Source organism: Meriones unguiculatus, chromosome 10, assembly GCF_030254825.1.
Source record: "Meriones unguiculatus strain TT.TT164.6M chromosome 10, Bangor_MerUng_6.1, whole genome shotgun sequence".
NCBI lineage: Eukaryota > Metazoa > Chordata > Mammalia > Rodentia > Muridae > Meriones > Meriones unguiculatus.
Window position 1 is genome coordinate 99,116,494 of NC_083358.1, and position 15,102 is coordinate 99,131,595.

Here is a 15,102-nt window from a genome sequence, read left to right on the forward strand (position 1 = left end):
TCTCTGCTCCTTGACCAGTTGTGGATTTTTGTGTCACTTGCCATCTACTGTACAAAGAAGCTTCTCTGATGAAGCTTTAGAAAGGCTCTAAGTCATTATGCCATCATGCAGATGGACACAGACAGGTTAAAATAATGTGTGGTGGTTGGCTCCACCATGTCATCACCCTCTCTTTTTCTCTCCATATGCATACAGACATACACATACACACAAACACACAAACATACATACATACATACATATTTATATATATGTTCATAGCCAGTATTTCTAAATGGAGAAAAGTTTTCCACCAACCCGTGAAAAATCGAGGACACTCATGTTTTGGCTACTGATTTTATTACATAACTTTAAATGGATGCAAGATGCCTTTGGAAAGGAGTCAAGAAGAGTGCAGAAGTTTGGGGAAGAATGGCAATGTCAGGTTCATGGCCAATTGCAGCAATTGCAGCTGGGATCAAAGACAAGCTCTGCCTGACAGTGCTGCTTGTATGTGATTCCATTGTGGCAGTGCCAGAAAGCATGTCTGTCATTGGCCACAGGGTAGAGGCCGTCAGCTTTGCCAGCGCAGAATCCACTGTCTTCGGAGCCTCCTCCAGAGCTCCCATCCCCACTCCCACTCCCAGTTCCTGGAGGAGAAGTCACTGGCTCAGTAGGTGGGTTAGGGGCTGTGCAACCTGAAACATATAAGTAGACAGAAAAAGGGTGGTGCTGCTGTAGCAGTGAACTTCACATGAAAGTAGAGAAAAACTACACACACATTATTGCTGGGAGGTGGGTGCCATTATTTGCAGTCTCACAATCGGAGATTTGTATGCTGAAGGTAAGCTTAGTTTCTGTAGTCTCTTACAAACCTTGAAGTTCTAGAAAATCTGATCTCATACACTCCAAATATAGAAGTGACTTCCTATAATTCCCTCAGAAATAGAGTTTTAGAGAAAGTCAGTAGCTGTCTCTCACCTGGGTAAGTACAACAGAATAAAATAGGAAGAGTATCCCCAAAACAATGGTGTGAGAATGTCAAGACTGCCTTTAAATGATGAAGGGACATTATTAACACACCCTCTGAATACTTGTGCTGTCGTTTACCTGTAGTTGACACTTCTAGGGCTTTGTTCAAAGTAGAGGTCAGAGGAAATTTTCCCTGGTCACAGAAAGATCCAGTGAAGTCATCAAGGTCAATGGCCCAGATCATGGCACCTCCAAAATGATTTTGCTTAAGCCATTGAGCCTGTTTAAGAGTAGAGGGCAGAAGGTTCATTGATTTCCAGAGCCTTGGTTCTGTTATTCCAGCAAATCCAAGGAGCTGACCTTACCTTGACACTGAAGCTCTTGATATTGTCATAGCCAACCCACTCGTTACCCTTATAGGCATAGGGCACTTCCTGAGGGGCATCCCAGACCTCAGTGGCTCCATTTCTTAGGAAGGTACAAATCTTTAAATATGAAGAGAATCAAACCCTTTAAATATTAATCCCATGAAAGAGAAAACACATTGACTTCTTTCCTTTCATATCCATTGTTGGGGTTACCTCAATTTTATAATTCAGTTTTGTTTACAGTAAATAAAATTGGGTTATTTTCATCTTTGCAGTGAGGCAGATGAGACCTAGGACTTGCACATAGTATGTACAAGTTGTATCACTGAACTACATCACAACCTTAGTCTTTGCTTTTATATAGAGAGCTTTTTTATATATAGCTTTGAATTTAGGGTTGTCCTGTTTAGCTTCTTGAATGTTGGAATTACAGATATGAGCAACCAAAACTACAAAAAAAAAAAAAAACCTGTCCACTATTTGTACACTACTTTATTTTGTCCTGTGGTACTAGAGATTAAATATAGGACTGTGTGTATTCTAAGTAAATGCTCTACCACTGAGCTACATTCCCCAGGTTCAGTTATTTCTCAAATTCTTATACTTTATCCATATTTTGCTACTAAAATATTGGAATCTATAGTAGTTTATGAAGTGTATTTATTTTATTCCTTTCTTTTCTAATGTAAATATCCTTAATGGTATAGTCTGTTGCTTGAAGGAATATTGTTTGGATTAATTATAGAAGCACATTATCCAAACCCTTAAAGCTCCACCCCACCTCAGCTCTGACCCCCATTGACACAGCTTACTGAGACAGGTACTAGACAAAGCAAACATTCAGATCCAGAAAATTCTAAACTGAAGACTATGCACAACTTTGGGCATGTAATTCATAGGGCACTGTACAGTCAATCTACTGACCTCATAGTAGGCCCAGAAACCAGACTGCCTTGTATAGGGCCCATCAGGACCAGCACCAGAGGTAGGGGCACCAATTCCAGTATCAGAAGGGTTGCTCAGGACGAAGGTGTGTCCATACTCTGGAAATCCAACAATGAGCTTCTCAGCTGGGGCTCCATTGTCTTTCCAGTAATTCATTACATAATCCTGAAATGGCAACAGGTTAGACACAGTACCTGAACAGTCAATGACCTATGTTAGCTTTCTATTTTAGTAGGTAAATTATATGATGTTTATAAGTAAAGGATTTATTTCTTGGTATTTTCTTTTTCAGAAATTTTGGATGAAATTACAGTTAATGAGATATGGCCAGTAACTTAAGATATTAACCTAAATAAGACAGCTTCCAAACTCGTGTTAATTTAGAACCCAAGTTTCTCTATGATTTACATACCCTCCCCCCAGTCTTCATTCCCGTAGGATCTTACCACATTGAGGTAGGCATTGCTGCCAGTCTCAGTTGGGTATTTGTAGAGTGGACTATTCTCTCCCGTGTAGCCCTCCCAGGACCCATGGAAGTCATATGTCATGACATGGATGTAATCCAGATACCTGAGAGATAGTAATAATTAGAATCATTTCTGATAACTGTTTCTCACAGCTGTGCAGGCAATGACATCTTTTCCAAAGCAAGTTTACAAACAAGGTCTTTAAGTATAAGACATCTCAAGAATAAGTACAATGCTTAAAAGGTCCCACAAACATTTAGAATTACTGTGCCACTCACTTGGAAAGTTCAGGGATCTCATAGCCAGCCTGGATGTTGGAAATGCCAGCAGCCACAGCAGCAGTAACCATCAACCTGGGCTTGTTGCTCTCAATAGCCTCCTGCTCAAAAGCTTCACGCATTTCCTGCAGAATAAGGCAAGCATGTTTGAAGTTAATTTCAGCTACTTAGATAATAGCAAATACATGTTTCCATGTATCTTTCTTCTCCAAAGTACTTTCATCTATTTTTAGTCTCTCGATGTTTCAATAAACTCAATAGTATAGGTAATATGAATTTTAAATTATATAGCTATACAATGTGCATGGGAGCTGGAAATTTTCACCTGAGTTCTATGGGAAGTTAGTGGGAGCCAGGGTCCCAAATGACCAATCAGAGTTCACTTGTATCACAGCATGTTGAAGCTACATTCTTTGCAGTGCCTTTTATCTAGCGTTCAGTGGTTTGAAGTTTCTTCCATTCTCCTTACAACACTGATCTATCATTCAATAAATTCTAGAATTAGCCAATAAAGAAAGTAGTAATGGCTGGATGACAGGTCCAGTTCAGTGCCAGATGTTAATTCACATGCATTCTGCATGATTCTCATTTATTTGGAATACTGAGTTGAGATTTTATGATGGTATTATCTGGGTTACCAGATGGCATTCCAGGCACACCTTTGAATTTGAACATTGCTTATGAGTTGTGGTTGAAAAACCTAAGACATTTACCTGGAAGGAGAAGAATTACAAACAGAGTGTTATGTCTGTCTTCAAATGTTAAATTAAGATACTGTAATGTGTATGGTTTCATTCTGTGCCACTTTAGTGGGCAGAATTGTAGCCAATGATTAGATACTATAACTTACAGTAGTCATGCTTCAATGAAGAGTAGAGGTGTTTTTTTTTTTTTTTAATGATCTTTGGAGCTATTCAACAAAAATTAAAGTAGGGCTTGTAGAGATGGCTCAATGGTTAAAGTGCTTGCCATGCAAACTGAAGACCTGAGGTCAAAAGCTCAGTTCCCACAGAACCCACATAAAAACTTTTAAGCAAGACATAGTGGCATATGGTTATTAATCTTGGTGCTGAGGAAACTAATACAGACAGAGCCCTGGGTTGGCCAAGTGACCTATGATAATTCATGATTTCTAGACTAGTGAGAAATGGATTAAAAAATCAAGGTGGACAGTCTCTGAGAAATGACATCCCACATACATGTATACTCCATACAACATATACATACACATAAAAGTAATCTGGATTTTGTAAAACCTTGTGTTTTTGTTCATGTTCACATGTGTGAGTGCAAGCACATGTGAGAACCTCAGATGTCAATCCTCACCTCCTGCCTTCTTTGAGGTACTGTCCCTTTTGTTGTTCACTACCGTGCTGCCAGGCTAGCTGGACCACAAGCTTCTGGAGATGGGCAGGTTTCTGTCTTCCATCTCTGTGGGAGCACTGAAAGTTCAGATGTGCATTACTGTATCTGGCTTTTATGTGGGCTCTCATGCTTTGAATTTGAATTCAAGTTTCCATGCTTTGGAGAAAGTTTTTAACATATTGGGGCATCTTGCTAGCCCAATATTGAAGTTATTCTGAGGCTATCTATGACCCAATGCATAGAATGATATAGAAAACAATCTACCTTGGAAGAAAATAAGCCTAAAATCCATGTTTTGGTGAGGTCACTAAGAGGTCAGGAATTGGACAGGTTGCTCTCACAAACTTGGTCCAGAATTTTCAAAAAGAAAACCCTTGTGTCTAACCAAACAGCTAGCCACAATACTACCTCACCCTAGACCTGCAAACAAAAACTCTTACTACAACTGAACTTTGATCAACCTTAACTTGCATGGTCCTCAATTTTATGGGCTTGATTTGCATGGAACAGATTATGTAATAGGAAATTATGTATTTAGCAGGTTCGTTGTCTGGGCTACATTCGTTCACATGATGAAAACTACACACACGGACGCTGCAACCTATGATACTCACCCTAATGGAACAAACACTTCTCCAGAATTGAGACTACGCTACCGTCCACCCCACTGCCTTATACTGTATGTGGGGTTCTAGTTACTGCCCAAACTGCTGCCCGTTCTAGTGGACTCAACAAACATTTTCTTACTGCTCGGGTGTAAAGAGTCAATCTATTCACTGCCAATACCATCCCCAATTGGAAAAACTTCATAGCTCTTGTGTTTATTACTCCATTTATTTTTCCTTGGCAGTCATGTACCTTGCTGATGAATTCAGTAGTGTTATTTGCCAGACACTCTAGGTTGGTATCCATTCAATTCATTGTGATCATTCTAGATATGTCATCCTCATATTCAAAGCTAAATTAACCGGTCTGCTTATTATTCTTTCTGTCTATACCAGCATCACTGTAATAAAAATAGTCCTCAAAATCAGAAAACTAGGAATCATTTCTACTTCAAATGTGCTTCCTATTGATATTTGTTCTCTTTATACCTCTGTGTATATTCTCTTCTTCCCTCACTGTCAGGTCCATTATTAGGACCCTGGTTACCTCTTACTTATTTCATTGCCTTCCTTCTCTATCCTGTCTTTGTACTCCTAATTCACTGGTTCATAATTAATTCCAAATTATCCATTCCAAAATATACAATTCTGGTCATATAAACCATTGCATAAAAACTTCCAAAGATTTTCATTGTCTTTAGGAAACCTCAAAACTCTTTAACTTAATATAAAAGTGTTCATGGAATCTAATTCTTGCCACCTATTTATTCTCAGAGGATTGAAACTCACTTCTCACTTGAGCACACAAATCTGTCTTTTTACGCCATTTTCATCTGCACTGAATTGGATAACACCACATTCAAATCCAGCATCACTTTACCTAGAAAGTTTCATGTCATTTTGCCCAAGAGTAGAATTAGATGATTCCTCATTTGCTTATGGATTCTGTAGACCTCTAGTACAGCATCTATTAAAATGTGTTACACTTATTGTTTATGCTTTAGTTCTCTGCCTCAGATATGTGTTCTTTAAAGCCAAGATTCTGCCTTATCCTAGATTTTAACCTATGCCTAATAATGGCACAAAGCATAGATTTCTCAGTAACAGTAGACAGTTTTATGCCAAAAGTCTAACAGACATCACAGGTATTTATGACACTATCTGTGTGATGTCCAAATTACTTACACCATTTTAATCCTGCAAAGTGGAGGTTATGTGCTTAAGGAGCCTATATCATTGAATAAGTGTCAAGATGATATAAACTGTGGTTCTGAAAACAGCATGTAGAGTAATGTGCAGCATAAAGCTTGTTCTAAGAATGCATGATATCTAAAGAACTTTACTATGCTAAGATTCCATAATTCTAAAGTCATGTTTGGTTTTATCGTACAAGGACCTATTTCTCCTTGGGAAGAAAATAAGCCAGATGTGATGGTGCACCCCTTCTATCCTAGAACTTGGGAGGCAGAGTCAGGGATATCTCTGTGAGTTCAAGGCCAGGCTGGTCTACAAAGTGAGTCCAGGATGGCTAAGGCTACACAGAGAAACCCTGTCTCAAAAAATTAGACTTTAGATACTGTAAAGCTACCATTTCTTCCTGCTTTCCTCACCTTCACCAAGACAGTGAAAAGATGCTTGTCCTGAGGAGGGCTCCCACGTGAGCCTGGGTATTCCCAGTCCAGGTCCAGTCCATCAAACCCATACTGACGCAGGAATCTGATGACTGAAGTGATGAAGGTCTGGCGGTTCTGAGAAGTAGAGACCATGGCAGTAAAACTGAAGGAAACACAAAGAAGACATGGTAAGGCCTTGGTGTTCTGAACACACTTGAATAAAAACAGTTTGCAGTTCAATTTCTGCCTCACAGTGGCTGAGCATGAAAGGATGTTCCAAGGATGTCCTAGACTCTCTTTGCAGCCATTGTGTCTCAACTTTCACTTTATTTTGCTAGCCTTCCCAACTCCCAACTCAAACAATTTTCCAAAATGCCCTTGTTTTGAATGTCCAATTAACTTAGTTCACAGTGTTCTCTGTCTTCAAATATGCCTCCAGTTCATGTCTACTCAAGTAAGCCTTGTTTGTATACGTAGAGTTCTTTTTTCTTTCTCAGGAAGACAACAGAAATGCAGGCTCTTCATCAGACTTTGAGCCCTTCATATACTTTAAGAAGAGGCCTTTTGAAGCTGGCAACTAAAAGCTCAGAGGATGGTGTTCCAAAACATTCATCCAAATTTAGCCATGTGAAAGCCACAGTAGTCATTCTAACATCTTCTGATAAGTATTGAGGATCTGCCATGATAATTAATTAAGTAAAAATATTCATTTAATAGACATCCTTAATATCCATCTGGAGTTTTGAAGTCTAAGAGAACATGGATTATACTGGGCTACATTGCTTTTGATAGAACTTACGGAGCAGTTCCAAAGTTCCAGCCCCCAATAGCCAGGAGGGTTTTCAGTTTGCTGTTCCTATAAAGCAAAAGATAAACAAAGGAATTTTTAAATCTGTAGGTCCTGCCATTTAAAGTAACATTGCTGTTTATAGTATCGTGCCTGCTCAAGTTACTCAGGGTAAGTTTGATGTCATAATCTATACTTGAGAACTATTTGAGTTATTTTGTTCCACTGCTGAAACTCTCTTTACTAAAGCTCTTTATATTACCACCACATATGAGGTAAGGGCCACTAAGAAAAATCAGGATTATACAACTGTTGGCTTTATTGGTGTGGGCTAGCAAAGTTTATACTACATATAGCTTAAAAAGCACAATAGCTCATTGCTCTTTCACTGATAAAATGTTAAATGTTGCTTAAACATGATTACTTTTTATCCTCTATAATAATTAATATAAACTAACTGATTCGTGATTACATGCATACCTAGAAACTGTGGTTAAGAAACATCTGATTCCATAAGAATTATGTGTAAGAGTTGTCAGAGAACATGAAAATTCTAGCTTTATTTTCCTTTCCCCTGAGAGTCTGATAATACTACTCTATGGAAGATGTTCTCTGCCTTCCTAAAGCTGACCTTTTAATACAGCTCCTGGTGTTGTGGTGATCCCAACAATAAAATTATTTTCATTCATGTTATAACTGTAATTTTGCTACTGTTATAAATTTTAATGTAAATATCTGATATTTTCAATGACCTCAGGGAACCCCTGTAAAAGGGTCTTCAGCCTCCAAAAAGGTAGCAACCTACAGGATGAGAACTACTGATTTAGGGTGACTGACATTTTTATCAGGTGGCCCATGGAATTTTGATACACATAACAAGTGGACACAATTAAGTAAAAACCTTTTTAAAGGAATTGTTTTCCTATTGGGATTCATAAACTGAAATTTCCTAGCTGTGTTCATGATAGCGTCAATAGTAATAACAACAATTACCTGAACTTTTCTTGATCCCAGATAAGTATAAACTAAATAAGTTAATGAATTCCAAGAAAGCAGAGATTGATTTGATTTAAAACAGAAGAGAACTCAGGCCTGGTTGATGACTGCATTGATAAGGGCACTTATTATCAAGCACAAACCAAGCTCAATCACAAGAATTCAAATAACAAAAAAAGAACCAGTTTCTTGCAAGCTGTACTCTGGCCTATATATACATGCTATGGCCTAAATGTTAATACATGCATACACATAAAACAATTAATTGATTAATTAGTTGAAATTTTCAAAGGAGTAAACAAGGTCTAGAGAAGTGGCTCAATAGTTAGGAGCAAATTTTGCTACTGTAAAGGTCCCAAGCTCAGTTTCAGCACCCACACCAGGTGGCTCACTACCCACGTACCTGTAATTCCAACTCCAGGGGATTTAATATCTCTTCTGGATCTCAAATTTGCATGCACTAAGTTACATAGACACACATACACAGACATGATTAAATATATAATAAAATTTAAGGAAAAAATATAAAGAATTGGGCAAAGCTTAGGGAGTCTTTTGGAAAAGTGGGGAGAGGTATAGAAGCTCCTGGATATTACAGGAGCTCCACAAGAAGATCAACAGAGCCAACTAAACAGGGCACAGGCCCCTACACAGATGTAGCCAATGGGCAACTCAAGCTTCATGTGGGTTCCCTAGTAAGGGGAGTGGGGCCTATCTCCAACATAAACTCTATTACCTGCTTTTGATCACTTTCCCCAGCAGGGCTGCTTTGCCAGACCACAGGGAAAGTGTATGTGTTCAGTCCTGATACAACTTGATGAGCTGTGGTGCATTGGTGTGGGGCTTCCCTTTTCTGAGGATAAAGGAGGGGGTATGGGGAAAGAGAGATGGAGGGTGAGGGTAGAAAGAGAGGAGGGAGGAAAGGAGCTATTATCAAGATGTAAGTGAATAAATTAGTCTTTAAAATTTCAAAAACAAACAAATAAAAGGCTATCAAAACCCAGTAAACCGTTCTGATTCCTGGACTAAAACATGTCTAATTTTATTATCCTTTGCACTTTGTTTCCTCTTGCAGGGTGTTAAGATGGCTTGCAGTTTTCTGTGTCATTATAAAAAGATGGTATAAAAGCAACAGACACATATGTACATGTGATACATATGTATGTGTGTGTATGTATATATATATATATATACATACATATATACATACATACATACATACATGCATATTATCACTGGCCACTTGAAGTGAGGTTCTTGGAGCAGAAGCATCATCCTCATGTGTTAGAGCTTAATAGAAATAGCTGTTTTGTTCTGCTGACAGTGTCCTTTGCTTTACAAAAGCTTTTAAGTTTCATGATTCAATAAGGACATTTGCTCAACTATGTTCATAGCAGCTTTATTTATAATAGCAAGAATCTGGAAACAACCTAGATGTCCCTCAAAGGAGGATTGAATACAGAAATTGTGGTACATCTACACAGTGGAATACTACTCAGCTATCAAAAACAAGGAAATCATGAAATTTGCAGGCAAATGGATGGAACTAGAAGAGATCATCCTGAGTAAGGTAACCCAGAAACAGAAAGATCAGCATGGTATACACGCACTAATAAGCAGATATTACTAAAAATCCAACACTCCTTCATGTTAAAAGTTTTGGAGAGATCAGGGTTACAAAGCACATACCTAAACATAGTAAAGACAAAACACAGAAAGCCAATTGTCAACATCAAATTTAAATGGAGAGAAACTTCAAGCAATTCTACTAAAATCAGGGACAAGACAATGCTACCCGATTTCCCCATATTTATTTGATATAGTACTTAAAGTTCTGGCTAGAGCAATAAGACAACTAAAGGAGATCAAGAGAATACAAATTGGAAAGGAAGAAGTCAAAGTATCATATCATGATATGATAGTATACACAAATAACTCTAAATTATTTTTACCAGAGAACTCCTACTGCTGAAAAACACAGTCAGCAAAGTGGCTGGATACAAGAGTAACTAAAAAAAAAAAAAAATCATTAGCCCTCCTACATACAAATGGCAAAGGAATTGAGAAAAAAAAATCAGAGAAAAAAAAAAACATTCTTCCCAATAGCATCAAATAATATATTATAGGATAACTCTGATGAAGCAAATGAAAGATCTATATGATAAAAAGAACTTCAAGTATTTTAAGAAAAACACTGAATAAGATGTCAGAAGATGGAAAGATCTCTCATGCTCATAGATCAGTAGGACTAATATAGGGAAAAAATGGCCATTTTACCAAAAGTAACCTACATATTCAATGCAAACCCCATCAAAATTCCAACACAATTATTTACCAACCTAGAAAACACAATTCTCTATTTCATATGGAAAAGCAAAAAATCATGATAGCTAAAACAATCCTGAACAGTAAAAGAATTGCTGGACATTCCACCATTCCTGATTTTAAGTAGGATGAGAAACGTTGATCAACAGAATCAAATCGAAGACCGAAGAGTAAACCCATACACTTATAGATACAAAATTTTTGTTTAAAAGAAATCCAGAAATACACACTGAAAAAAATCAAGTATCTTCACCAACCAGTGCTGTTGTACATGTAAAGGAATGCAAATAAATCTTTATTTATCACACCGAACAAAACTGAAGTCCAAGTAGATAAAAGATCTCAACATAAAACCACATACACCAGACCTAACATAAGAGAAGGTGAAGAATAGCCTTGAACGTATTGGTATAGAACACAATTTTCTGAACATAACACAGGCACAAAGATCAAGAGTTAATAAGTGAGACCTCATAAAACTGAAAACTTCAGTAAGGCAAAGGGCAACATTAATTGGACACAATGACAGCCTACAGAATGGGAAAATATTTTTACCAATTGGACAGCTGATAGAAGACTAATAGCAAAAACATATAAAGAACTCAAGAAACTATCCAAATCCTAACTATCCAAATTAAAAAAAACCAAATAATCCAATTAAAATGAGGGAGGGGGCCACAACTGGGATACAATTTGAAGTGTAATAAATGATAAAAATACATTTTTTTAAATGACAAAAATTGAGGAATAGATTTAAACAGAAAATTCTTAATAGATGAATCTTAAATGGCTGAAAAATACTTGAAATGTTTAACATCCTTAGTCATCAGGAAAGTGCAAATCAAAACTATTTTGATTTTCTACCTTACATTTGTCAGAATGGCTAATATCAATAACAGAAGTGTCAGCTTATGCTGGTGGGGACATGGAGCAAGTGAAATAGTTGTGCATTGCTGGTGGGAGTGCAAACATGCACAACCTTCTATGGCTATCAATATGGTGGTTCCTCAGAAAATTGGGAATTGATCTATCTCAAGACCCAGCTATACCACTCTTGAGCATATGGCCAAAGGACTCTCCATTTTATTATAAGAACACTTGCTCAAGTAAGTTCATTGCAGCTTTAGTCATAATAGCCAAAACTGGAAACAACCTAGATACATCTAAACTGAATAACAGATTTAAAAAATGGACTACATTTTTATAATAGAGTATTACTCAGCTGTTAAAAATTTAAAAGTACATCATTAAATTTGCAGACAAATCATGGAGTTAGAAAAAAAAAATCATCCTGAGTGAGGTATCCCAAACCCAGAAAGATACAGTATGTACTCACTTATAAGTGAATATTAGGCATTAAGTAAATGATAAAATGATAACCAAGCTACAATTCATAGACCCAAAGAGGTTATGTAAAGAGGAGGGTTCTAGGGTAGATGCAGGGATCTTCCTGGGAGCAAGCCATAAATCCAAAAGGTAATAATCACAGAAGAGAGGGTAGAATGACTGTAGAAAACAGAAACAGTGGACTACAAAAGTGTTTTCCAGATACAACAGAGAAGATGCACATACAAATTCACAGCAGTTGTAACAGCATGCACAAATAAGCATTGACTTATTACACACCCCAAATATTACAAGTAACATCTTCAGAAACACTAGAGGTGGCCACTACTGGTTCAAAAGATACAACTTAGGTATTTACTTCCTTCTTTTACCTGTTTTTCAAGCCATTGAAAGCTTTGTAGAGAGTAACATCATTCCATTCTATGGTAGTGATCTCATTGTTCTGCATCCCAGCAAAGGCGTAGATCAGGTGAGTACACAGGCAGGGGTCAATGTCATCAGGCTTGAAACTTCCCAAGCCTGGCCGATACTGGGCCCAGTTGGTGAAATAGCATACCAGATTGTAGGCAGACCCTGTGGTGATCAGGAGTAAGTATGATGATTTGGTGTACATGCCATTGAACTATGGTAACAGTTTAGACCATGCTTCTGTTTCCCTCCCTGCCTCAGTGGCCTGATTTGTACTCTTTCGGATACATCAAGAGATGGTACAAGTACATTTGGGAAGCTTGGAAAAGCTTAGGCTCCTTCTAAGGAGTCCAATGGTCCCATGTAGCCCAGTGGATGAGAATTTAAGACTCATAGGTGATAAAGATATAGAGAAGAGCTGTAACAGCTGAGCTAAAAGTCTACTCCTTCATACAGCAAACTCTCTCTCTCTCTCTCTCTCTCTCTCTCTCTCTCTCTCTCTAATATGTTTTATCTCTTGATACATTTTTCCAAATAGAGTAGTACTGGGATGTATTTCTACTTAATTATATTACTTAGACAGTAGCATTATGTAAATTCAGATGCTGAGTTTTATGGTAATTGTTTTGTCAGCAGTAAAACATAGAATCAGCAACTTACCCAGCTGAGCATTCAGCAGAAGGGCCAGACCTAGCAAGAGAAAAGCAGGTATTTATTCTGAAACAGCTGCCTGAATCCTCTAGGATATTAGAGCCATATGGTCCACCATGTTCACCATGTGTTAATGACAGCCCAAGTGAAACTTTGCAGTTGTGTAAATGGATGATCTTTCCAGTAAACATTCTTTGATCTACACTTCACCTGTTGCTCAGAAATTGTCATTATCTTTTTATACAATTCTGTGTTATAATTCCTGTAAATGTGAAGTCTACTATCTATGAAGCAGATAGTAGAAATCTTCCCAAATTCATAGCACTTAGTGACCACACAATCAGATGTGGCTCATTTTCCAGAGCTGATATGAGTTCTGTACTTCAACAGATAAGGCAGAAAGCAGATACTTGAAAGCAGAGGGTCAAGCTTCAGGAATATGTTGGTAGCATCTTCACAGAAATTTTGCTAGAGTTATACCTCTAGATGTTTCTCCTTGGCTTCAACAAGGCACTTTCTTTAAGACATTATCTCACTCTATAGCCAAGACTGGCCTTGATCTAGAGAACTTCCTGCCTGTGCCACTTGAGTACTGAGACCACAGGCTTGAATCACTATTAAGAGAACTGGGCCACTTAACTCTGCTTCTTCTATTGACTGAGCTTTAGAATCCCTTTGAAACAGGTTTTGAGGTATAACAAAGTTTCAAAAGCACAAATTTAGAGCATCTTATAAGTTTTAGGTGTGAACTGGCTATAAACAACTACGAAATAAACCACTTTGAATATCTAAGAGTAACAGTTTTGTCATCATCACCTCCCCAGGATTATAAAAAATAAACAAGAAATAATCCTGCAGAAAGCAGAGCAAAGAAAACTTGCATATTTCTGTGTAGATACCTGCAGGTTTTTTTTTCCTCCAAAGGAGCCATTTCCAGGATACAAAGAAGTAAATAAACATAGTATCAGTTTAAAGCACAGGAAGATAATGGCTAGATAGGACAGGACAAAAAAGTAAGACAAGTATTGAATGACAGTGAGACTTGGTTTTTGGGTTATGCCAGTGACATGAGCTTAGAGAGCAAAAGAAAGACTGACTGTATGAGAATAGAACACTTGCAGTGAGAAAAAAATGAAAGTATAGTGTGTTGACTGTTTCATGGTTGTGAGATCCTCAGAAAAAAGGATACAAGGCAAGGCCAAGCTCTGCCTCTGGCTACAGACCTGTGACAAGAGTGAGCCTGGCCATGGTGCCTTCAGTACTGCTCCAGCTGAGCCTCAAATGGCTTTTTATACCATCTGAGTGCCTACTTATCACAAGGGTTTCTAAATGGACAGTGTTTAACCAAGACCTGTATGTGATTAATCATTAAATTCACAGATCTCCTCATCAGATTTGGCTGCTTAGATCTCTTGCCACTGCCACCACCTTTCATGACAAAATAACACCATGTCTCCTTGGAAGGGGCAGGTAGACTATTAGAAATGACCTTGAAACTTTTGATAACTTTTTTGGCAGTTCCCATTGTGGACAAACACCTGTTCATATACTGAAGTTATGTTTCATTTTGTGGACATTTTGTGCCTGGCATAAAAGAATATTGTTACTGGAAAGTAAACAATAAAAACCCTTGGAAATTATTAGCTATTTTAAAACCATTTGTTATGGGACTTTCACATACAACACCTACAATCAGTGCCTAAAGAATTTCCCTCTCTATGGGATGCTTCCCAAACATTCTGCCTATACCTGCTCTTAAGGATGACTTCAAGTTTTAGAATAATTTGGTTTAAGAATTTATGAATGAGAAATTAATTCTAATTTACTGTTCCTTCTAATAAATTTCTGCTTCAAAATGTTTTATTCAGTTTTCCTGTGAATGACACCAATTTATAGCTATAAACATAAATATTTAGAAGGCAGCTCGACACCATTTTCATTTTTCGAAACAGTAGAATAGGTTCTTATACTATTGATTAGATTTAAAGTACCAGAC

At 37.6% G+C, this 15,102-nt stretch overlaps 1 protein-coding gene across 1 annotated transcript; it reads right to left on the reverse strand.

Moving 5' to 3' along the window:
• Positions 1-322: 322 nt before the first annotated feature.
• On the reverse strand, positions 323-14,357 carry LOC110542927 (acidic mammalian chitinase). The gene is made up of 11 exons (XM_021629403.2): positions 14,330-14,357; positions 13,116-13,145; positions 12,419-12,620; positions 7,392-7,448; positions 6,590-6,755; positions 3,010-3,134; positions 2,711-2,834; positions 2,244-2,429; positions 1,317-1,436; positions 1,090-1,231; positions 323-677 (listed from the first exon to the last, which is right to left on the reverse strand). The coding sequence occupies exons 1-11, from the start codon at positions 14,352-14,354 to the stop codon at positions 427-429; spliced, it is 1,428 nt and encodes a 475-aa protein (XP_021485078.1). The 5' UTR covers positions 14,355-14,357; the 3' UTR covers positions 323-426.
• Positions 14,358-15,102: the final 745 nt, after the last annotated feature.